Source organism: Siniperca chuatsi, linkage group LG22 (genome assembly GCF_020085105.1).
Source record: "Siniperca chuatsi isolate FFG_IHB_CAS linkage group LG22, ASM2008510v1, whole genome shotgun sequence".
Taxonomy (NCBI): Eukaryota; Metazoa; Chordata; class Actinopteri; order Centrarchiformes; family Sinipercidae; genus Siniperca; species Siniperca chuatsi.
The window spans coordinates 3641367-3667579 of record NC_058063.1 but is presented as its reverse complement, the minus strand read 5'-3'; the positions used below and the strand labels follow the sequence as shown (position 1 = coordinate 3667579).

The window sequence follows — 26213 nt, the reverse complement described above, 5'->3', positions numbered from 1 at the left end:
GTACAGGTTGGTATGAACCATTAAACTGATCTCAACATTTCGCCAGGTTAGCATCACTGGGCAGTGACAGTTTATTTTCAATCCATCCAACCTCTCATCAGGCTTAGAACAATATATGTCAAGCCATGACATGCAACTTTAAAAGCGTCTTAGCATCATACAGATAAATCAGAACTGAAGGAAGAGCAATAAGTATTTTCCCAACACATTCCAGACACATTTGAGGCATTAACTGCACTCCATTTTGTTATTAGTTCATCAAGGCACACAGAGTTACTTCCTCCATCCAAGTGACATGCTCTCAGTCTTACCATTTGTGAGGCTGTCTTGCTCTTTAGTTCTCCAGCACTGATGTGTAGGATCTTCTTTTCCTTTCTTTTTGCATCTTGAACTGGTGATGGCTTCACGGGAGAGTCTTTTTGGAAGTCTTCCTCACAAACAGGGGTTTGTGAAGTTGAGATACTTTCAGCTTCTGATCCATGCTGCATCCATTTACCGTAAGACAAAACTTCTGATTGTGGTCCTGTCATTTTTTGCCAGTCAGGATTGACATGTCTTTCCTTAAACTTTGTCTGACTAGTTTGAATTAGTAATGGTGACACAGCCAATGGCCTTTTGTGAGGTAGTAATGAAGACTGATCGGGCAATAAAGGAGATGTCACATGAATCAGAAATTCTGGCTTAGAGACAGACTTATCAGTCCCCTCAAAACAAAAGCTGAATTCCTCCTCTGACTCGACAGTTTGAGGACTTAGTGGCCTTGGGCTATCATCAATCCAACAATCAATAGGTAAAGCAACAAACTCAGAGTCTGATGACAAAGACACTGGTGAAGATGATCTATCAACATGGTTAGTATCCATAAAATAAGACGACAATATTCTCATAAACTCTGGTACTGGTGAGTCAGGCAATAATTGTCTGAACTCATTGACAGATGATATGGATTCAGGTGAGGATGGTCTGTCAGTCTCAGCGACTCTTGATGATGTGACCATAAGCTCGCACTCTGAATCTGAACCCACTGATTCAGGTGATGATGCCCTATGTGTAGGGGTGTACTCCTCCAATGATACTGCAAACTGAGGGATGGGAGAGTCTGGAGACAGTGATCTGTTCTCATTCAACTCAGGCATTGATTCTGGAGATGATGCTCTTCTGTCAGCCAATTCAAGTGACAAAGGTCTGTATTCAGGCAGTGACTGAGATGACAACGGCCTGTCTCTCTCATTCTGATCCTCTGACAGTGCAGATTCTGGAGATGATGGCATGCATTCTGCAAACTGAGATTCCAAATTTCCAAATGGCATATAATCTATATCTGATGCTAAAGTTTCAGGTGAAGATGATGCTGATCTCCGGAACATTACGCATTCTGGCAATGTCATTGTAAATTCAGGTAAGGGGGAATCTGTTGAGAGTGGTCTAAACTCATTGACTGATGTTACAGATTCTGGTGATAATGCTCTTGCTTCTATCGCCATGACTGAATTAGAGGACATGGGTCTGTAGTCTATCAAGGATACTGGAGAATAGCGTAGATCATCATCCTCTGCGTCAGATACTGATACAACCACCCAATCATCATCAGACTCTGTTTGTGCCTCAGGGGCAGGTATTTCAAATGTGTACTTAGTGTGTCTGTATGGAACTGCTCCTGAAGATGAAATGTGTTCAATCATTGGTGGAGGTGACACTGATGGTACTGTGGCAATGGCATCTTGCTCATTTTTATCTTTTACTTTATTGTCTTGTTTATCATCAGGAACATTCCTTTGATATTCTATTGTGCTGCCAATAAATTGCATAAACCCTCTTTTACTGCTGAAAGTTTCTCCTGCATACTGAGGATCATGTACTTGAGAAATCAGCTTCCACAGCTCTACATCATAAATGAGGTTATACTCAGCTACTGTGACGCTATCAGCGGTTGCTTCATTGGCAGTTGGGACATTTAATTCAGTTATTGATGATTTGAATGCCAACAGTAATTTTTCTGTATCTGATTCAATAGAATCTTGTGATGCTGATCTCTCTTCTGTATAAAATGGGTCTAAAGTTTGTGACAAATCATCTGAATCTGAAACTTCAGTAGGTGATACGTCTCTCACAGTCATGAGATTTTCTACCAATGTCTTTGTAAAATCCGGTATTGGTGATTCAGAAAGCAGAGGTTTACAATCATCATCTGATCTCTTTGACTGAGGTGATGGTGGTCTCATTTCAGTTACTTCTATGTCATATGAAGCAAATCCACATTCCATATCTGACAATACTGATTCTGGTGAGGAACACCCATTGTTTGTTCCTGCTGTCGTAGTGTCAAGAACGTTTTGTGTAAACCAAGGAAGAGGTGAGTCTGGAGACAACCTCTTGTGTTCATCAAGTGATTGAGTAGATTCTGGAGATACTGATTGGATGTTTCCAAGTAACATCAATGCCATAGGTGACAAAGGTTTGTATTCTGGTATGGATTCAACTGATAGTTGTCTCTCTTGTACTTCTGATCCTACTGATTCAGGAGAATCCGGTCTATCCTCAACACCATAATTCATAGACATCAAAAATGCACTCAAAGCATACTCAGTATCTGATTCAATGGATTCAGGGGAGGGTGATCTATATCCAACATTCAGATTAACATGTTCAGGCATTGATGGGGTGTATTCAGGTATTGGTGAGTCTGGTGACAAAGCCTGGTATTCATCTCCAGATGTTCCTGAGCCAGGTGAAGAGGGTCTATTGCCATAAACTGGTGATCCTAGGCTTATAACGATGTATTCTATATTAGAACATGTTGACTCGGGGGATGCTGACCTATGTCCAAAAATAGTTTCAGGGATTTCAAACATTGGTTGCATAAAGTCAGGTACAGGTGAATCAGGTGAAAGTCTGATTGATGCTCGAGAGTCAAGAGATGAAGGTCTGCTTTCCAAGAATGTTGGGAAAGGTAATTCCATTTCCAAATCTGACAACACTGATTCAGGTGAAGTGGACCTTAAGTCCATGAGGGATATAGTGGACTCATGTAGTGCCTCTCTAAATTCAGGAATGGGTGAGTCAGGTGAAAGAGGCCTAAATTCATCATTGGATGCAGTTGAACCAGGAGATGCTGCTCTGTCCTCAAAAAGCCATGGGATACATAAATCTGTCTCTAAATCGTCATCTGAATATACTGATTCAGGTGATGTGGATCTGTATCTTACTCCTAACATAGTGGGTGCACTCATGGTGTACTGGGGTAGCGGAGAATCAGGAGACAAACATCTAAGATCAGAGTCAGACGCCCCTGATTGACAGGATTCTGTTCTGTCCTCAAATTCAGACATCTGTGAAATCAAAGGAGCATATTCTATTTCTGAAGCCTCTGATTCCGGTGACAATGACCTGTAAGCATTAAACTCAGGATATGTATCTAGAAAAGCCTGTCTGAAGTCAGGTACAGGGGAATCAGGAGAAAGTCCTCTGTATTTAGATTCTAAGGACTCAGGAGATGAAGGTCGGTCATCTCTGATCATTGGGAAAGATAACTCAATTTCCATGTCCAAATCGGACAACACTGATTCAGGTGAAGAAGACCTTAAGTCCATATGTGATACAGAAGACTCTTGTAATGCCTGTGTAAATTCAAGAATGGGTGAGTCTGGCGAAAGAGGTCTAAATTCATCTTTGGATGCAGCTGAACCACGAGATGCTGCTCTGTCCTCAAAAAGCCAAGGGATACACAAATCAGTCTCCAAATCCTCATCTGAATATACTGACCCAGGTGATTTTGATCTATACATTATTGTCACCATGGGAGGTTCAGTATAGGTGTATTGAGGTACTGGGGAGTCTGGAGACAAACACTGGCATTCATAGAAAGACAAGATTGACTGTGGAGAATCTGTCCTCCCCTCGACTTCAAACAGCTGAGACATCAGTGGAGCATCTGATGCCACTGATTCTGGTGATAATGACCTGTAAGTGTAGACATCAGCACAGGGAACTGGCAAAGCTGGTCTGAACTCAAGTATAGGAGAATCAGGCGAGAGTCTTCTGTATTTACTGACTGATGCTAGAGACTCAGGAGATGAAGGTCGGTCCTCTAATAACATAGAGAAAGGTAATTCCATTTCCACTTCCAAATCTGACAACACTGACTCCGGTGAAGAGGACCTATATTCCATGTATGTGTTTAAGGACTCTTGTAGCACCTGTCTAAACTCTGGAATAGGGGAATCTGGTGAAAGAGCTCTAAATTTATTCAGAGAGACAGATGATTCAGGAGAGGATGATCTGAAATTCGACATTAACATGAGTGATGTAGGTGAGAAAGGCTTATACTCTGATTCAGAATCAGGAGACAGAGGTCTCTCTTCAACTTCTAGTTCTAATGACTCGGGAGAATCTGGTCTTTCTTCAGTATCAGGTGGGGAATCAATCAAAGGTGCATACTCACCATCTGATGTAGCTGATTCAGGAGATGTTGACCTAAACCCAACAAACGACGGAAAACATTTGACTACTCTTGCTATGAATTGAGGTACAGGTGAATCTGGAGACACGGCCTGCCGTTCATCTCCGGATGCCACTGAATCAGGTGATGGAGGTCTACGATCATCGGATACTGATACAAATGATTCATCTTTATACTCTATATCTGAATAACAAACTGACTCAGGTGATGTAGATCTGTATTTAGCAGTTGAAATAGTTTGGTGAAGTAAAGCCTGTCTGAATTCAGATATGGGTGAATCAGGTATATATTGCCTAAACTGTGGTAGAGGAGAATCTGCTGATAAAGTCCTACACTCATTAACTGTTCTTGTTGAAACAGGAGATGTTCTTAATTCTGTTGTTATAATCAGTGACTGAGGTGACATAGGCCTATATTCTGTCACTGATTCTGGTAAGAGTCGCCTCATGTTAATTTCAGATGTCACTGAATCAGGAGAATCTGGTCTTTCTTGAATGCCACAATCCACAAGATCTGAGGCACCTGATTCAGGTGAGGATGATCTATATCCACCAACTAAAGCAAGAGAGTTCTGTAACTCCAGCCTACAGTCAGGCACTGGTAAGTCAGGAGACAGAGGCCTATGTTTGCTTAGTGATCCTTCTGATTCAGGAGATGATAACCTTGACTCAGTAGATGAAGCAGCAACATCAAATTGCTCAATTTGATCTGTATCTGACACAGATTCAGAAGATGGTGCCCTGTGATGTTCCACTGGAGCTTCAGGAAGTAAAATGGGTGAATCTGGACACAAAGGTCTATATTCATCCACAGAGTTGCCTGTCTCCTGGGTATCAGACTTCAGAACACTCAGTAACCTCAGGGCCTCAGGTGAGAGAGGTCTGTATTCTGCCTCAGAGTTAGGTGACATTAGCCTACGTGTCTCTTCTGCATCTGAATCAAGGGGAACATATTGTTTACTATTCTCCACGTATTCAAACACGTCAGCTCTGCTTACAAAGGCTTTTCCTACATAATGGGGGTCATATACTTGACATATCAGCTGTTTTGCTCTAAATGTTGCTCCAGCAGCCAATTGCCTTTCTTCAAGCATGGAAACAACTGATTTAGGTGAGTCTGCTCTCTGGTCTGTAAAGGCCTCTGAAGCTGAATCTGGAAGTACTGACTCTGGTGAAGAGGATCTGTACCCAACAGTAGCTGTAACTGATTCAGGTACAGCAAGTCTGAAGTCTGGTAAGAGCAAGTGAGGTGATAATGCTCTGTTTTCATCTGCAGATATTACTGAACTAGGTGATGAAGGTCTGTTTTCGTTGAAAAGCCAGGGCATGCAAAGGTCTGATTCCTCATTTGGCACAGCTGATTTTGGTGAATATGGCAATTGTGCAATGTTAGCAAATTCAAAGGACAAATGGGGAACTAGGGAATCTCTAGACAAGTCTTTTAAAGACTCTGGAGAATCAGACCTGAATGCACTTACTAATATCAGTTCCCCAGGTGATATAGGCCTGTATTCTGAATCAGGCAACACTGGTCTCTCTTCCTCCTCTATCTTTGTTTGCATTGCTTGTAGAAAATCTGTACCAGATGAATCTGCAATGTCCAACTTCACACCGTCCTCTAACTCGCCCTCTTTCACATCTGAATCCACCAGAATGTACTCAATTCTTGTTCCAGCATACTCGAAAACACCGGTTTTACTGCAAAAAGTCTCCCCTACATAGTGAGGATCACGTATTTGAGAAATGAGCTTCCAAAGTTCAGCATCATAAACAAGTCTATATACTGGCACCTGTATTGCCTTTAGAGGTGAAGTTTGACTACTACCACCCACTGGTCTCTCTGTGGTCTCCGATACTTGTGATTCCGGTGAGTCAGGTCTTTGCTCGCAAATACTTATGTCTACACTTGATTGTGTATATTCAACATCAGAAACCACTGACTCAGGAGAAGATGTTCTATGAGCAATGACTGAAACTGATTCAGTCAGCCCTGTGTCGAATTCTGGTATTGGTGAGTCACCTCTGTAGTCATCTCCAGAAACTACTGAATCAGGTGAGGATGGTCTCACTTCAGAGGACAGTTGTGACAGAGACATAGCCCCATATTCTAAATCTGAACAAACTGAAACAGGTGACGAGGATCTTTCCACTGTACTCCAAACAGCAGATTCTGGCAAAGCCTGTCCAAACACAGGAATGGGTGACTCAGATGAAAGGGGTCTGTCTTCATCAATGGAATCTGGGGATGACGGTCTGTTCGCAGTGAATAATAATGACAAAGAGACAGACACGCATTCTAGATCAGAGGATATTGATTTAAGTGATGAAGACCGATCCAATCTAGTAATTACAGCTGATTCTGGTAAAGGCGGTCTAAACTCAGGAATTGGTGAGTCAGGTGATAGTTCCCTGCATATGTTTACAGATGCTACTGAATCAGGAGATGCTGGTCTGTCCTCAAAAAGAAATGAAATGTTTAAATCAGTCTCCAGATCCAGATCTGACAATACTGACTCTGTTGACACTAATCTGTGATAAACTTGAGAAAGTCCAGAGAAAGAGGCAAAGTAATGAGGAATAGGGGAATCTGGTGTTAAAGCTCTCTGACTATCAACAGATCTCCCTGAGTGGGAGGAATCTGGTTTAAATGCATCCGGCACCAACAGCGATTGTGGTGACTTGGGGCTATATTCTGCTTCACAATCTGGTGAAAGTGATCTTGCCGCTCTTGTTGATGAAACAGCCGCTTCATCTTCAACTGTCACATCTGACTTTGTCCGATAAAACTCTGTGCTTGTTCCAGCAAACTGACACACACCTGTTTTACTCATGAAGGTTTCTCCTACATACTGTGGGTCACGAATTTGAGAGATGAGCTTCCAAAGCTCTGCATCATACGCTAAACTGTAGACTGGCACTGAATATTCTGTTAAAGAAAAAGGTATATGATGTCCAGTTGACAAGACCTCAGGTTCTGCTGGTGCTGTGACAATGTTTTTGTTAGACTGACTGCCATCAAGTACTACTGATTTTGTTTTGGGGGCTTCAGTTTCATTATGTTTCATAAGATTTTCTTCTTCAGATTTTGACGAAATACATGTTGAAATTTTTGACTTTTCTAGATCAACAACTATGTTTGTTTTTGTTTCAAACTGCTTTTCAGCATATGCTTCTACAAAAATTGTTGCTCCTGTTGGTTCAAGTGTCATGTCATCCTCAAGAGTTAGGTCAGTTACAGGATTAGGCAATGGCCCACAATCACTTACAGAACCACTAAAATCAGGAGATAAAGGCCTATTCTCAAAATATGATAGCGATGGCATGGCCTCATGTTTTGTATCTGACAACTCAAATTCTGGTGATGATGAATGATCATTTATAGTAACAGCATGATGCAGAGATGGCATATATTGTGGTATGGAAGAATCTGGAGACAGACACTCATTAAATGTTTCTGATTCAGGAGAGGATGCTCTAATGTCTATCATAGCTGACTGTGGAGACATTGGTGTGTCGTCAGGCACCGGCTCTGGTGAAAGTGGTCTTTCCTCAGTATCAGACAAAAATATAACAACCCAATCATCATCATACTCAGATACTGATTCCACTGATGTTGGTAGTTTGTTCTCTGTATCAGATACTGATAATTCAGGTAATTTTGTTCTATGATCAGCAGGTATGGAATCACACGCTATCTCTGCAGATTCAATTGATTCAGGGGAGGGTGATCTATGCCCAACAACAGGTAAAACAGATTCAGACTCAACTCCAGAGCCATATTCTACATCTGTGCAACCTGATTCAGGTGAAGTGGATCTCTCCCCTATCATTACAATAGCTGAACCAGGCCAGTTGTGACTGAATTCAGGTATAGGTGAATCAGGTGACAATGCTTTATATTCGTTTACAGATACTACAGATTCTGGGGATGTTGGCCTGTCTTCAAACAGCGTTGATAACAAAAGTGTTGTTTCAAATTCCATATCTGATGACACTGACTTAGGTGATGATGATCTACATTGACAAGTTGTAAAAGACTCAGATACTTGTCTAAATTCTGGGATAGGGGAGTCTGGTGGGATCCGATAATGAGCAGTGATGGATTCAGGAGATAATGGTCTCATCTCATCGAAATCAGGAGACAGAGTCACATGTTCAGAGGATGTAAGAAACCACTGCACCGTTTCTAAAATGACAGACTCAGGTGACGATGCTCTGTCATCTATGTCGAAGGTGTTTGATTGAGGTGATGTGTATCTCTCACCACTATATTCACTGCCTAGTGATACTGGCGTTCCAAATGGTCTTTTGTTTGAAACCATTGGTGTTAATGGCCTTTCCTCTGCTTCTGGTGTTAACAGCATAGAAGTGCCGCCTGGTGCACTCAGTAATGGTTGCCCCTGGGCAGAAGCCCCAACATCGCCAGTTTCCCATGGAAAAACAAGAGGTGGTAGCGGAGACAAGGGCCTAAATTGAGGTATGGGAGAATTAGGTGCAAGAAAATTCAGCTCATTTACTGATGGCACTGATTCAGGTGATGAGGCCCCACTCTCTGTCAGTAATATTGTTTTATCAGTCACACATTCAGGTGAAGATGATCTATCATGAACTGAGCTATGAAGTTCACAAATAGTTTCAGAAGTGGATTCTGGTAAACAGGATCTATAACTGGATGCTTCAATCTCAGGTGTAGACTCTACAGAGACCACAACTCCATTTTCAGGTTCATTCTGTCTGAATGACAGTGTTTTCTCAAAGCTGTACTCAGCTCCTGGTATAACTGACATAGCATTATCTACTTTTTGAACATCTATCTGCTCAAAAGTTGAGTCATGTGACACCTGAATAAAGCTGGTTGCGCCCATGAGTTCTGTTTTATGTGACATTAAACCTGGATTGGTACAACTGACATGAGAGGGACCTGCTAATGCCTGAGTGGCAGTACCCTGGATTTGATTCATGCCATGTATGGATTTTACATTAAGGTCAACTGAAATTGAGGCCTGGTAAACATCAATCTCAAGCATAGAGTTTAAAACTTCTTCATCAATGTTTGTGTGTCTAGCAGCTCCCTTAACCTCACCTTTCCTGACTCCAGCTTGAATTGTGTCTTCAGGGGATGCATTCATAGGCACCACAGACACATCCTCACTATCTGAATCCATCAAGTCAACATTGTATCCATACAGGACTTTATAGAGTCGACGTGAAACTTCATCCATGTGTCTTCTGGCCATTTGTTTGGTCTGTGTGGAGTCTGTCATTGCATTACCAGAACCAGAAGGAGGCACAGAAGTAGGCTGAGTAGGCTGAAGCCTTTGCTCACTTGGCGGTTGTTGTGTAAAGCAAATATTTTCAGATTCATTGGTTTCCATATACTCCATAGACAGTTTCCTGAAGTCTTGCTCAGCTTGATCACATTCCTTCAAACTATCTTCAAAATCGGTCATAGACAATGATCGACTCTCGCATACACCTGTTCGAGAGCTACTGGATGACTCTTGCCAAGGCAACTGTGACAAATAATGTGAATCATATTCAGAATGGGTGGTTTGTAGACACTCCAAGCTCCACTCTTCTCCTCCCTCTGTCCCTTCATATCCAGCAGCACCCTCATCATCACATGGTTCAACAGTGGGGTAAGAAGGTGGGGTAATCTGGGCACCTAACATGGGTCCTCCTTTGTACACAGCGTCTATCACATGGGTTTGGAGGTTGAAGGGAGAGGTGTGGTACAATGTGAAGAAAGGACTTACTTGTTTAAAACTTCCTGTGTGTACCATGTCTGTCAATTCCTCATATACTCTTTGTGATGAGCTGTGAAAAAACAGAATTGTTCAATATTCAGTCTTTGGATGGCTGCTGTGATCAATAAAAAAAGAAACTGAATATGTTCCACAAAATACTAATTTAAGCCATGTAAATTTTAGCAGTAATGATCACACAGTATTGATTCCAATAGTCCAACTAAAATCTAAAAGTGATATTTTTTTAGGTCAGAAATCTATATCAAAGTGATTTTCAAATTTATTATTATTGAAAGGAAGAAAAAAGGTCTTTGAAGAAAAATCGGAAATGCTCCTTTTGAGTAAGGACAATACTAATAAGAATTTAAACTGACCAATGTTGACATTTGAAGGTAAGTTTTTGCGCTATGTGCTACAGTGGACTAGCGTGTTAGCTATCTAGCCTGCAAACTAAAGTTAGCAGTTCGCTTTTTCTCTGATGGATGCTTGTTTGGTAGCTCATTCAGCAAGTTGAGCTACAGGTGTCCATGCTTGTAGATAAAAAGAAAACAGAAAGCTAATGTGGTTGTGGTCACATCAATAAAACTTTCTGGATAACTTACTATGTCGTCTCCATCTCTTTTTGTAGTTTCTCTTTCTGGGCATTTCTAAGAAGGTCTGTTGCTGTGGAACCTGTGTCTGATCGTCCCATTGTCTCGTGAAGTGATGACAAACTGGAGGACAGGTCCTCTGCTGACACCATGGGTACCTTTTGTCCCGAGCCTGGACTCCTATGAGCGACCTCTGTATGCCTGCCTGGCCTGGGACTGTCAATGTCTTCATGAAGGGCAGAGAAACCTGACAAAGGATACAGTGCAGGCATACCAAAAGAGTTGATATAACTGGTTGGTATAAATAATTCTGAATTTTATAGGAAAGTCTGCTTCAAGTTAACATTGGCTTGTATACCTTCACTATGATCCAGTGCTATGGTCCGCTCTATTTCTGCATAGGTATGTGATGATGTCTCTTCCTGAGTGGACTTGTTTATCTTAGTTTCAATGAGGTGAACAATGTCCATTCGGTTGATCTTAGTCAGTCTTTTGATCAGTGTTGTTTCTGGTGACACAGAAAACTCAACTTTAAATTTGAATAAGAGCTTCTACGTTGTATTTGTATAAAAAGTAATCATTCTGAGAAATATATAGCCTACTTTTCACTTACCTGTGGCATGCTTTCCCTCCATCTCTGCCCAGAGTTTCAAAAGGGCATGGCTTTGGTCTTGAAGTGAGTTGGGGTTTTCAATCCTTATCAGGTTGATCCTTTCCTCACTGAAGTCCAGTTCTCGTGCCAACTCTGTGAAGAAAAAGAAGATATAATAACGATTATGATGAAGATACATTTGAAATGTTTGAAATGATGTTTCTTGAGAGCCTGGAAAAAAACTAAGTAATAATGTATATTTTAAGTTTGATAGCTTGATCACTGCTACTAAGGTGTGACTCACCTGTCCAGCTGAAGCCCAAATGGTCAGCTATAATGGCCAACCGTTGCTCTTTTCTCTCTGCTTCATCCTGTGGATCTACTGTAAATACCACCAAACAGCCATGAGCGGCCAGAGCCACAAGGTATACCAAATCAAGTCACATTGACAAACGGTATCGAAAATCTTCACTGGCTTTCTTGTTCTTGTAGTATTTACAGTTTGTTTGGTTAAATCATGATATGAAATTAAGGAATTGTAACCTAGAACAAGCATATAATATGCCTGTGAAGATTGGTTGTGATAGATCTTGTAGTGACACTATGATTAAGAAATTTACATTTCAATCATTATTAAAATTATTGACATTACATGTGGTTGAATTGGTTTCCATAATGATTTACACTTTAATCTTTAAAACGTTTTAGTCACTAAGTTGTTTTCACAAGTTCCATAAAGCCTTTAAGTCAATCTTGAGATTTTCAGCACACATAGAAGGAAAGAGAGACGTCATTACGAACACAAACACAGCTCAAGTGACACAGCCACATGGATTCTTCAACTACAATGGGACTTAACTACAAGAGACAGAGAGGCAGCACCTTTACAGCTACTGTGTACTAATGAGGCACAAGAGATAGAGAATAGCCCCTTAAACTGGGGGGATACCTTGACTTTGGACTTTATCATCTGGGATTCGCTGCATCTGTGTCTCAACAGGGTCGTCCCACAGTGGTCTAATCGGAAAGACGTCTCCTGAGGGAGGGAACTGCATCTCAGGGAAAGTTTCTCTTTCTATGATTGATGGATCAATGAGACTGCTCTCATCATCTGAGTTGGCAGCTGCAGCCTCTTGTTCTTTCTCTGTCTCTGCCTGTGCCAACCTTGCCACAAGTTTTGCTGCTTCATCGCTTATCTCTTCAAAGAACTCAATGGACTGCTTGCATGGCTCCCTTTTCTCTTTAGTTGGTGTTGATGAATGAGATGACTGACCACTTTTGCCTCGGACTGGCAATCTGGACTGGAAACTTTTAGATTTTGCTGCTTCAGCACTCAAGGGGCGACCCTGTCCTTTTTTACCAGATGGCCTGGTAGACTCCCCCTCACAGAAGCTCTTGGCTTTGGAAGATGGTGTCTTGGTTTTGACAACCACAGAAGCACCTGCATCTGTCTCAGATTTTCTCCTTGTATCCTTTTTTACAGGGACCTTAAGCTTTTTGTCTTGGGAAGATTCAGCACGATTGACAGTAGAATCAGACTTGAGAGTGCTAGCCTTGATGGGAATTCTAGATTTAGACTCAGAAGTGAAGGAGGCCTCTTTTTTAAGAGTGTTTGAAGAGGAGGTTGCATGAGATGGGGAGAGAATTGTGGATTTACCCCGACCTTGAGAAGCAGACTTAGCTTGTGTTTTTACTGGAGTCTTTTTAACACTACTGGAACCACTTTGTTTGGACTTGTCAGTTGGTTTGGGGGCTTCTATCACTGACTGTGGTTCCTCTGGAGAGGAATCAGAGGACTCTTGGCCCTGCTCAGAGTAAACTGATCTAGTGACTGTAGTTTCTGCTGTCTGTACAGTCGTTATCATTTGGTCCGGGGAACTTGTGTCTAAATCTAAGCATCCTTCATTTACATTTTTGTCTGTTTTAGTCTCTAGACCTTCAGGGGATGTATGATCTTTCTTTGTAGGTTTGGCTGAAGCTGAAATTCCCATTTTAGGGATTTTAGATTTGGAGGCATCAGCTTTAGAGGCTGGCTGATCACCTTCAGGTGGGGACTGAAGATGAGAATCAGTTGGTTCTCTTGATTTCTCAGTCTCCTCAGTTTTAACCTCTAGTGTTAGATTGAGGCCAACTTCAGGTTCTGCTGCTGATCTCATGCCTTCTTGTCTGGCCTCTTCTAAGAGAGGCTCCTCTAAAGGCTGTTCACCTATCTGGAAAAAGGCAAAGCCACCCCCCTCTTCCTCATAGCTCCTCTTAGTCATGTCAATGGCACCACTTCGGGTCATCTCAAAGAGCTTCCCTTCTTGGAATAGAAAAGGGTTGGGCTCACTGGTAGGAGTGCTCTCTTCTGTTGGTGTTCTACCAGGTGTTGTGTCTGGAGTTGCTTGCAGAGACTGACGGTCTACCACCAGATTCAGTATCTTCTGTTCCTCCTCTTTGACACGAGCTGCAAAAGTGGCATCATCCTCCCGCATGGCAGACCATGAGTCAGTGTCTACCCTTGCAGTGACACCTTTTGACTCAGTTCTGGGAGGTTCCAGTGCCTCATCATCCTCCTCTGTGTCATCATAGATACAGACCTCTGGTTTGAACATTTCCTTTGTTTGACCCGTGGCAACAGTTGCACTGAGTCCAGTCTCTGGTGCTCCTGTATGCCCTTTTTGATCTCCTTTCACTTCATCTGTTACATTGCTACCTTGTTTTAGCGTACCAGTCTGTAGATTGCTAACACCTAAATCTTGGCCATCCTTATCATCTCCTTCATTTTCTTTTGACTTCCTTAAGCTCTCCTCCTTTTGCTCATCAGTCCTGTTTTCAGTGTTTGGTGTTACAGCAGCCTTTTTGACAGTACTGTCGTTATCAGCTTTTGCAGATGGTGGGATTCTTTGTTCCTGTGCAGTTTGCAGTTTGGATTTTGAATGATGCTGGTCTGAGACAGAGTGAGGTACCTCTGAAGTAACACTGGCTGTTGTTGTTGTGCTCTTGACCTCTTTGCTGTGCGACCCGTCATGCAAACCTGCTGAAAAAGGAGAGGGAGGTTGTACTTTAATATGGGGATCAACAAAAAGAGCTAACTTTGAATCTTCAGCGGGTCTATTGAGCCCACATTCACTTTGCGAAAGCTTCTCACTTGTGGGCTCTAATGTTTCATAACTGTCATCCCCTATTTTGGCATCTGCTGAGGGAAACAAATCTTTTCTAGAGTTCTTTTTGCTCTTTGCATCTTGTTCCATTTCATCAAATGTTTTTATTTTGGCTGCCATCTTAAACATCTCCTCCTCTGGAGTGATTTGTCTCTTAGCTTCATAGCTGTCTGATGTATCCTCTTCTTCTGGGTCTTCAGGGATGACAGCCGGTTTGGATGGAACAGAGGGGAATGTATGGTCAGGGGGTTTGGGGTTTACCTCATAACTTACCTCTTCAGAACTAGGAGTATCAGGGGAGAGGGGACTCTTACCAGAACTTGTCATCTGAGATGTCTGCTCACAACTGTCATCATCAGCACTAGCCTCATGGTCTCGAAGCAGCCTACCACGCAAAGCATCTTGGGGGAATTCGGTAGCTTTGGAGTACTCTGGATGGCTAGAGGATTTACTAGATGGTCCTAGAGCTGATGGGAAGGATGGGTGGCTTTTTTGCTCTATAGGGCTGCTCTCTAAGGAGTCATGAGGGGGTGATTCCTTGGTTGGGCTAGGTTCAATAGAGTCTGGGGACTTATGGGAGGAGTTTTCTTCCATGAGAGGACTACCCTCTAGAGAGTCTCTGTGGCTTATTGTCAAAGAGTCATCAGCTAATGGACTGAGAGCATCTGAGTCTTGTTTTAAAGGCAGCTCTAAGCTTTCATGACGCTGAGAAGAGGATCTAGAGGCTGGAGAACCAACTAAAGACAATGCTAGATGACGATCAGGGCTCTCGTCATCGCTAAGAAAAGTTTCTACAGTCTCTGAAATTCTTTTTGTAAGCTTTTGAGGTTTAGATGGCTTAGACTCGCTCCTCCTAACAGATATGGACTCACTTGTAGTGTGGTCATCTGCAGCCTCGCTGGAAAAGACAGGGAGGGTCAATTCTGTAGACAGTTGGTCACCAGTGGTCCCTACACCAGAGTCTCCAGACTTCTTTATGTCTTTACTTTCTATTTTGACTGTTGTGGCAGTTGCTGCCGAAGTTGTAGAGGTCAGCTGTCCAGTTTTGGGAGAAAGACACGGACTTTCTGGGCTTGTGCCTGGAGTGGCTAGACCCTCATGTTTGTAACTGTCCTCAGAGCTCAGATGAGGGGTTCCATCTCCAGAACTGGCACTTAGTGAGTCTGCCACACCCTCATGTTTTAAGCTGTCAGAGCTATCATCAAGGCCACCATTTCCAAAGTCTACAGTTTCAGTTAGCTCTGAATGGGCGGCAGCAACTGACTTGGTTTCTTTCTCTCTGTCTTGCTGAGTGGTCTCTTTCTTGCGAGGTTTGGAATCCAAAGATGCTTCTCGTTCTTGAGAAACACGTGAGGTTATTGCTTTGGTCATGGATTTTGACTGGATAGTTTCTGATTTTGTGGTTTTCTCTGATCTTGATGTAGTGGATGTTTTGAGCTCAAATAGCCCAGACTTTCTCTTTGAGGGGTCCTGCCCCGTTTGGAATGCTTGCATCAGCTCTTTAACTGACATGGTCTCCTCAAGTTTTTCAGATTCAGCTTTGGGGGATTTAGGTGGGCCCTGTTTTGATTTAGGGCTTTCTTTGGCTTTTGGAGAGGGTTTGCTCATAACAGGCAATTGTGAAGGCTTGCTTCCAGTGACCTCTTTGCTCTTTTGCTCTGCCTCTACTTTCTGTTGTAAGGCTTTGACTTTGTCCTTTATTGACCCAATGGGAGTTTCTTCAACCACTGGGGACACAGGTGATGCTGGGGCAGGGGCTGTAGGCACACTTAGAAGAGCACCTGCCTCTGTTGATTCCTCTGCCTGGCCCAGGTCTTTCCCTTTCTTTCTGACTGGCTTCTTAACTTCACCAGCAGCTGTCTTGTCATGCGCTTTGGTTGGAGTGGTTGGTTTCGAACTTTTGCGTAGTACAACATCAGTGAATCTTTCTTGGACAGCTGGCTCTTTTTTAACTTTTATTTTGGAGCTTACTGGTGCATCCAGGAGGTATTCTTTAAGATCACCACTGTCCTTGATGGCTTTGGGTCTGGGAGCCCCTCTGTTAGCTCTACTTTCACGTAAGATAGGCTCTTGAATTTCTAAGGCTGCCGCCTTTATGGCCTCCTCTATCTCACTGTCTGAGAGGAGAACCCACTCCTCTGCCATTCTAGCTGCTTTTGCTACCTCCTCTGCTGCCTCACCCTCATATGTTCCACTCCTCAGTATCTCACTGACTTTCTCTAGGTCCTCTTTGACTTTCTCTAAGTCCTTCTCCATTATTTCTAATGGCACTCCAGAAACATCCTCAGTCCCTTTCTCTAGACCACACCCTCCTAAGGAAGGGGATTTCTCTGTGGAGTCTGCAGTCAAGATGGCAGTCATTTTGATCAAATCTTGTTTCATCTCTGACACGTCGGATAGGAGGTCTGGTTCTCGAATCAGCTCTGATTTCAGGACTGATGTCTCCGTCTCTTCATCTTCCAAATGGAAGAAGAACAAGTAAGGAGCAAAGAAAATCAAAAATTCAAATGAAAGGAGACAGACATTGGAGAATGTGGTCAGGACAAGATTGGAACACACTTCAGGGATCATAGGAACAATGAACAAATTCACAATGGGTTCTACATCAGGGTATCAGAGGAATTGGGCTTATACTTTCATGTCTCTGGGGAACTGTGGTAAAGCAAAGGCTAAATAATACCGATGGGAAATGATATGAGCAGGAAATAACTTGCTTATACACTCAACACACCCACACTCACAAGACAAACTATAGAACAAAACTAAAATACATTTAAAAAAACTATACCAACTATGAGTGAGACCAGGTTACCAAGAAAGCAAGAAGTACAATGGAATAAGGGACAACAAAGAAACAAAGAAACAACATCGAGACATCTCAAGATTGCTAGGATGTATGACATATGTCAGTGTGATAACAGGTGAAAATGGCTGTAAAACAACTCAGAATGCTAGTTGCGTCTATCAAAGAAAGCCAGTGATAACTTATACATATTATACATACACATATAATGATTTGCCATGCTTTTCATTCTAGACAACGCAGATCATTTACTTTCACAAAATCTAAGGAGGCTCTCTGGAATACTAGAAAAAGAAATCTTGCAGGGAGGGACAATAGTTTAATTCCCTTTGCCATCCATTCAGCCTTATGCTTAGCTAAACATTTGAAATATAACTGAAATGAAAACTGAAATAATAAAAAACTGTGCACAAAACCATAAGAACGTGATGTTGTGAGGGAACACTCCAAAATCAGCACACCAACAAAATAACAAATGAACTCTCATTAACAAGACATTACATATAATCATTCAGACATACAAGCACAAGCATACAAATTTATGTAAGGCAAGTTATTTCCATGCAAAGCAAAGGAAAGTGCTGATGGAAAGGTCTTGGTAAAGTGTGAGTGGAAAGTTCAGTGTATTGATTAAATCAGTAGTTAGAAAATTAGAGGTGCTCATGATCAAGAGCAGCTTATTAATATGTCTTCATTCAGTAATGTGGTAAGTTCTTGGTCAATTTACACAACTACTGCTATGACATACAGTATCGGTATAATCTATATTAAATACACATATTACCTATATCAACTATCTCCTGAAAACACATACATGGAATTCTAATCAATAACATATCATCCATATATGTACAGTATGTTTCATGTATAACATGGGTTGGTTTATTATGAGGTTTTAATTAAAATCAGAATCAGGTTTAGGTTGTAGGTTTTTACATACAATGAATTTTCCTTTGTATATTGGTCAGATATATTGTATTTGCCATTTTTCATTTTAGTCATTTTCACATGACTAAATGAACAAGGCAAGGAGGGTAGAAGGGGAAGGATTCAGAAGGATTGCTTTACCATTATACTAGAGGACTTCAACTGGAGGGATACTAATATTCTAGCCTCTAATCTCCTGCAACTGGGTGCTTGCACAGTACCCAGTTTCAGGAACTCTGTAAAACTAAGTTTTGGAATTTGGCTGACCAGAGGTGCTAGCAAAACCCTGGCACAGCATGGCAAAAACTGAGAGGCCGCAGCAGGATGAGCACATTATCAGGAAGATGAAGGCAGTATTAGCATGGAATCCAGGTGTGCTTCCATGATGACAAATCACATCACCTCCTGTCATCTCCATTAAAAGCTGCTCTCAATCCCTTTTTGCTGCTATATGATGGCTACAGTTATTTAACTAACTGTAAAGGATTGAAACATCCTACAAGCAGTTGTAAATGACATCATTGGTAAGAGTCTCTCATTGATCTAACCAGTACAGAGTTTGCCTAATGCTATTAAAAGTTGCATTTTCATGTACATTTAAATCTTATCTTATATATCAAACTGAAAGACGCAGAAATCTAAATACGTGAAAGGTTTTTTGTGATTTTGGAGAGGTCTGATTGTGTTCTAAACCACAAAAATGTTTTGTTATTTGTTCTGACTCTTGTGGTCTGAGCAGGTGAAAATGCAAAAGTTTTTATGCCAAAACAAGTAGCCAAATTGCATTGCGTCACCTGAGCTGGATAAATGAATGAGTCTAATTTTCATGTACATACGTAGATGGCAGTATCTAACTCTTTCTCCATATTTCCAATCTCAAATTGTGAAGGGGAAAGAGTTCATTTGGAGACATTGAGGCAGGTGTGAAATCAGAAAAAAGGAAAGTAAAAAGTGAATTAAGCCTCAGGAGAAACATTGAAATGGGGAGGTGCAGGTAAGGCCTTTTTGTTCGACAAGACAAAAAACATGAAGCTTAAAGGGCATTGATAAGATGTATATGGTCTACAATTAAAGTAAGGGCTAAGCTGGCGGTGTCAGTGTATCAGTGTAGTTATTCCTCTGTTTAATTAGATTAGACTAATCACCCATACAATATCAGTGTTATTGTCATATTAGTTTGGTTAATAAAGACATGCAGACATGCAGTATATATATATATATATATATATATATATAGCATAGAATAGCAACTATTTTAGTGCAAGTTATAAAGAAAATTAAATAGGAAAAAATGTCTTACATTTCTCTAGTGTTCTGCTGGTCTGGAAAAAAAACATGGAAAATAGATCACAGTTAGTCTTGTTTCATCCACTGTATGTGCCAGATATTCTAAAATTACTACTACCATTACAATTGCTACTTCAGGAAAATAACACAAAGGACACACATGACACAACAGCAAAAATGAGCTATGCCACTGACAAATCACAATCTAAACCACTACAATAAACAAAATATATCTAAAATATAACATTTGACTACTTGTGAACATGTCCATTATGTAGTCCTGATGACAAGACAGTGGACAGGATAGATCAGCAGCAGAGCTAGTTAGTAGAAGAGAGCGGTGGCTGCTTTTACCTCTTCCTCTTGCTCTTGGTCTGAATCGGACTCCTTTTGGGAGCAAGAAGCAGCAAGAAGCAGAAAGATGTACAGATAGAAACAACAGCAACATTAAAAGGAGAAAAAAGACAGGGAGCAATGTACGGTTACCATAGCAATGAGGACAACCAGTTAGTATGATTTCAGGGAAAGCCAGAGTGGTCTTTAAATCTGCATTAGGCAAAGTTTTGGATGTAAAAACAGATTCATCTTGCTAGCCTGAATCATACTAAAGTGTGACAGACTAGCCATGCTAACCAGACTAGCCATCAGATTGCATGACTTCTGGGATTTTAAGTCCAGTATACCTGGTTTTCTTCTGATCTGATTATAGGCCACCAGCTTGTAATGTTGCCTAGAAAAGCCTTGAAGATAGCTCACTGGGTAAGTCAGTTTTCACAGTAAAGTAGCAACCATCACTATAAAGCAGTAATGTTGGCTGCTCATAGCATTAGCAAAGTTTACTACTTGGGATGTCAAAAATAAATATAAGAAATAAGAATTTATACTAACGAATATCAAATAAGAAAATAATTGGGGAGATGGTCAACAGACAGTTTTACTTCAAGAAGTAACAAGATATGCAACAGAAAGCTTTCTCTGTTGAGTCAAACAACAGCATAGCGCCCTTACCTTGCTGTATGATGGGAGGGTGATGTTGAGGTTGCATATGGCATTTTGGGTGAGTGACCTGTAGTTCCTGGGTTCTTTCATAAAGGACAGACGACCACACGGCTCCTGAGTGTTGTCTCTGATCTGCAACAGCCAAGCAGTTCAGCATTAGTCAACAGTTCATCGGGAAAATTCAATATGATGAATTATCGTTGACTCTTGCTGCACTTGCATAAAAAACTCTGTGTGTTTCTTTGTGAAAAAAACAAATAAAGAAGAGTGCTCACTTTGATGAAGAGTGCTAGTCTGTTCTCCTTAAAGGCAAAGAAGCTGAAGAGATGGTGCTGGCCACTTTTGGTAAGGGGAACAAGGTTTCCAAAGCAGTCTGCATAGATAGGTTTGCCTTCCAGGACCTGAGAAATACAACAGGCAGATGAGTACAAGTGCTAAATAACAACATACAACCAACAAACATTCAACTTTCATTCCTTTTTTGTTTAAACCCTGGTTTTTCCCTTTTTCACATTCATGCAGTGGTGCACCCATTTCTGAAGAAATCAAAAGTCAATCAAAGGTTTTCGAAAAAGTGGTTTATAAGTGGTGAATAACCATAATATTTTGAGAAATGTTAATGAGGTTTCTCAAACTTAACTTAGCATTTGATACAACTGGCCATGCAATTATGTTAAAAATGTGTTGGTGTCAGGGATACTACCTTATACTGGTTTAAATTACATTTATCAAATAGAACTTTTTCAGTAGAGGTCTGAGATGCCTCCATTCTGGTGCCCCAAACAAGTCACAAGAGTCGTCCAATCATATTTCTTCCAACTGAGGAGCATCTCAAAATCAGGTCTTTTGTTTCTCACGTTGGTCTTGAGAGGTTTATTCATGCTTTTATATTGCCATTTCTAGATTGCACCACCACAGACATGCACCACTACTTATTACTTATATTATTACATTGTATTATTATACTGTATTATCATCATCAACCGGTAAACCCACTTGGTACTTCACACTTATTTTATACTTATACCCACCTGGTACTTAATTTATTTTCTGACCTGTTTTTATTGTGTATTGTATTCTATTTTTTGCTAGTACTTTCTCCTGTGTGCACTGACGTAAAGGTGAGCTGCTGTAACAAAGAGTTTCCCTTCGGGGATCAATAAAGTATTTCTGATTCTGATTCTGATTATTGTATTCAAGGTTAAGCTGCGATCTCATGCCTTTAGCTGGTACATAATGCAGTTGGTAGGCTTCTAAAGTGAGCTACACCCACACATTATCACAACAATCACTTTTACACTACGTTTTTATGTATTAAGCCATTTTTTCCCAGCTTTGGATGCCATGATGGACCTCCATCATGGCAACAGCTGTGGTTGGTGAGACATTCCTTCTCCGCTCTCCTTCCTTACCTCTACGTCTCGGCTGCGGGCCACCTCGGTGAAGTTCTCCTGCTGCTCCAGGGTTTTGTCAATCTTGTCATCTGTCATGCAGAAGCAGCGCAGTCGGGCCTCAATTGGATCATGGGTCTTGGCAAAGATGACAAACTTGGCCATGTAAGGGACACAGATGATCTCTCGGTACACCTGGGTGGAGAAGTTGACAGATTCCTGGACTTGCCGACAGTCTATCAGCCAGAATCTAGAAAGCAGAAGAGGATTGGAAAGAACCAGTGAGGTTAGGTCTTTGTTGGCTGAGTCACTTCAAATAATAATAGTAATAGTAATCAGTAATAGATTTAGTTGTGCTACAACAAATTATTTTTTGTGTTACCTGGCAGACACATTGGTGGTGAAGGAGACACAGTCATTGATAAATGTTAATGGAGTGGTTCCTGTTATGTCCTCCCATTGAGCAGGCGTTGTTCCACCTGCACATGGACACAAACACATGATTGACATATTAGAATGTGAGAATGTGTCTGGTTGGTCTATTCACAGATTTGTGTATGTTCTCTAACCGGTGATACTACAGAGCAGTCGTAAGGTGGGGGTGTCCCCTCCGAATCCATTGAGGACCGGGTCGGAGTTGCTCTTGGGGACAGGGATGGTCATGGTGATGGGTTTATGGAACTTCCTCCTGCGGGGCTCCAGGGTGACAATGGGGCTGAAGGTGGCCTTGTTCCCCAAGATCTTCCTCACTACATCCACACCCACTGGCTGGGCCTGGGAGAGTAGACAGCGACCTTACTTTTTGTTGTCATTAAATCATTCACAGGGTTATTGTCTGGGGAAGGTCATGTACTAAGGATGGTCTCCTGACTGAAATATTGGCTGCAGTGAACTTTGTACCAAGGTTGTCAACTGACTGACTACAAGCTATGACATACAACAACCATCTAATCTAACACTCCGGGCAGGGGCACTTTTCATAAAAATGGTATGGAATTACCCAAAAGTACATTCCTTTCAGCAGGAAATAGTATGGACCATCTCCACCATGACAACATAAATTTTCCAATGGATCCATCCCATCGTCTCCTAAATGACAACTCATTTTCACTTGCAGAAAAAGCACTTCAAATAGGTGGGCTGGTATGCCTGCTACCAAAAAACTTATCGCCCAACGTTGGATACCTCCACTAAAACACTGGTTAAACTGTCACCTGGATATTATGTTTCACAAACTATCAGCTACTAGAATAAATGCAACTACTTCTTCCACTAATGGTTCATTTGAAGATGAAATAGTGGTTTTGAAAGACTTTTTACTCATATAACCAATTTCTTTCAGCAATTTTTTTTTTAGCCACACTAGGTATCTGGCTATAGGGATAGTAATGTTGTTTGGATGTCAGTTGGTTGATCCACCACTTTTCATCAAGACTGAAATATCTCAACAACTATTGGATGGATTGCCATGAAATGTTGTACATATATTCATCATCTCAAGAGTATGAATCCTAATGACTTTGCTGATCCTTTTACATCTAACGCCACCAGCAGGTCAGATTTTTCACTTATCCACTGGATAACCACCATCCATGCCATTGGTATGGATGGATTAACAAAATTCGGTTGAGACATTCATGGTTCCCAGACAATCAAGTCTAATTACTTTGTTGATCTCTTGACTTTTGATGTACTTCTACTAGATTAACTGCCATACAATTTGATACAGAGGCTGAATTGTAATAAAAGTGATCCACTGACTTTCATCTACCACCATACTTGTGTCCTGTATTCCACATAAGAAACCTACTTTTTGATGTAGGGATGGTTTGACATCCAAGCTCTGAATCTTGAGTATAACTTCAAAGCATTTTTAACAAACTCTCACTGCGGAATCTGCTACAGTATACTATGACAAGACAAATACAACAAAACAGGTAAATGCATATATCGAAGGGGGACGATAGACTATACTGATGCTTTTGTAAATTACCTGCAGTCCGACCCTGATCCTCTTGGTGAGGGCCCCCTCTGGAAAAACTGCTTGTACTTGGGGCACAACAGTGCTGCTCAGGATGCCTCCTTCAGGACCAATCAGATTACTGTCTTGCTTGATGCGTGACACCACCGCAAAGTATTGTGGGAAATCTCTAGTGATGATACGGCAAATGCGCTTCCTCTCCAGCTCCTCTGGTGTGTCCAGCTCTGGAAGAGGGGGGCAGAAAGGGACACACGTCAGGGACATTAATGTAGGAATATAGAAATAAATGTATACTTTCTTCAACTCATGGTGCAGTCTATTGGTACATTATAAGAGACTGACCTTCATCCATGCCGTTGAGTATCTGGTTGAGTTCCTCTTGGGTGTGTTCACAGTGATGCTCCTTCCAGCTCTCTCCAGTCTCACTCCTCAGGATCACCAGCTCCCTCTCTTTCCCCCGTAGGGCAGCAAAGTGGGGGATCTCCACAATCACAGGACTGGAGAGGTAGAGGCCATGTAGTGTGGGTAAGTAAATACCATATGCCATACTTGGTCTAATTTACTTGGATTATTCTTGGTCAAGACCATTATTCAGTGTCGACTCTAGATTTTCCTGTCTTTCCAAATGTTTTAAAAGAAATATTTTTCTATACGATGTTCAGCTTTGTTTCTATTCCCTTCAGTACTACAAACGTTATGAATGTAATCATGGATGAAGTTCTGCTTTGAAAACTATAGTAACTGTTATTATACTATAGTAACCATTATGTCAAAATTTGTCAATACCCACAGGGGATGAGTTGCCCCTCTTGAGAAAAATGTTCTTGTAGATTGACTATATTTAATATTTAAGTATTGAACTGTCACATTAATACTTACCTGATCATAATAATGCATAATCATGACAAGCTAGCTACAACACTTATCTATAAGAAGCATGCTACAAGTACAATCCAACATGGGACAAACACAGCTATTAAAGCATACCTGCTGATATATTCATGTGATATTTAGAGGGTTCTTTGGCCTGACATTACATGATAATATTTTTTTCTATTGTTGACATTATTGACATTAAACACTACATTTTCAAATAAGTTATTTGAAAGCTAGCACTTGCCAACTTTGCCCTTTGGTCACCCCAAGTGGTGGCAGGACAAACTTCAGTATCGAGAACATATATAATGTGACTGTGTCCTTAGACAGAACTTCCTTATTTTATTTTAAATCTTTGCTCAAAATGCTGAAAAAACAGCAAAGCACTCAAAATGTTTAAGTTTGTAATTGACTTTTTAATTTGTTATTTTCCTGCTAAAAGCTTAAATAATGGTAAGGAAAATGGCCAAAAATTATGAGCATGCCAAACTCTCTGGAATTCCCAATTTGTGATTTACACATGGGAAATTAGCCTGTTGCTCAACTTAACATTTACATGACATGGTTCCTGAGATACTCACAGGCCACACAACCATTTAAATTTCACACAAAAATGAAGAAAAAATAACTTATTCTAACACACATTTATTATGAAAACAGGAAGCATGAAAACATAAACACAGAAATGGAAAAGGTGAAGCAGAAAAGAGGGATTAAAGACAAGAAGAAACAGCAAAGTAATCTCACAGCAATGTACCAGATGAAGTGGTACAAGACACTAGTGCAAGCATGACAACACAATAACGTATGGACAAAATAACATCAAATGGAAGGGTTTGTAAAGGGAAACACTGAAACCGGCATCCATGGATTGTTTCATATGCGAAACTGTTGATTTTTTTTCATCCTACCCAAGGAATTTTGTTCCCGGCGGGCCAAGCTGGAGGATTCTGCTAACCAAACTCTCTCCCTCATTAAGAGGTGGAGGGGCACTGGGGAGGTGGAGTTTACTGTGTGATCGACCAAGCGTCCATACGCAGCAGTGAGAAAGAAAGAGCACACATAATGTTTTGGTTGGGTGCAAAATAGGAACCATGGGGACTGATTTGAAACAGTTGAGTGTGATTATTAACACTGTGGTAATTTTTGGCTGCATGTCTATGGAGACCAAAAGTGTTCAAAATTAAATAAATAAGAAACTATGAAATTAATAATCATATGAATAAATACATACAAAATATAAACACAAAAGTCTGAAATAATTAAATAATTTTAAAAAACGTATTATTATGAAATGTTTTTTCATCCTGTTTCTTTTCATTATCACTGTCAGATTTATATAGATCCATCAGTTTTTATTTCAAAATAACAGTTTTCCAAAATCTGTTTTTATCTCACAATGCTATTTTTCCCCCATTA

The 26213-nt window shown here is 41.0% G+C and overlaps 1 protein-coding gene across 26 annotated transcripts in view; it reads right to left on the bottom strand.

The window, feature by feature from the left end:
* The window catches only part of ank2b (ankyrin 2b, neuronal), a 249205-nt gene that overhangs the window by 12812 nt on the left and 210180 nt on the right, over positions 1-26213 (bottom strand). For 14 of the 26 annotated variants that reach the window (XM_044182976.1, XM_044182975.1, XM_044182970.1 and 11 more), the window contains 16 exons: positions 25706-25804; positions 24261-24415; positions 23931-24142; positions 22507-22711; positions 22320-22416; positions 21959-22187; positions 20822-20947; positions 20556-20678; positions 19902-19934; positions 19561-19582; positions 12337-16986; positions 11692-11769; positions 11409-11540; positions 11154-11303; positions 10808-11042; positions 10215-10275 (listed from right to left, as the gene is read on the bottom strand). In XM_044182976.1, the coding sequence (XP_044038911.1) occupies positions 10215-10275; positions 10808-11042; positions 11154-11303; positions 11409-11540; positions 11692-11769; positions 12337-16986; positions 19561-19582; positions 19902-19934; positions 20556-20678; positions 20822-20947; positions 21959-22187; positions 22320-22416; positions 22507-22711; positions 23931-24142; positions 24261-24415; positions 25706-25804 (6607 nt within the window). Of the gene's footprint in view, positions 1-311; positions 9520-10214; positions 10276-10807; positions 11043-11153; positions 11304-11408; positions 11541-11691; positions 11770-12336; positions 16987-19560; positions 19583-19901; positions 19935-20555; positions 20679-20821; positions 20948-21958; positions 22188-22319; positions 22417-22506; positions 22712-23930; positions 24143-24260; positions 24416-25705; positions 25805-26213 lie in introns of those variants that run through there. The other 12 variants (XM_044182967.1, XM_044182969.1, XM_044182977.1 and 9 more) reach the window with 10 other exon arrangements.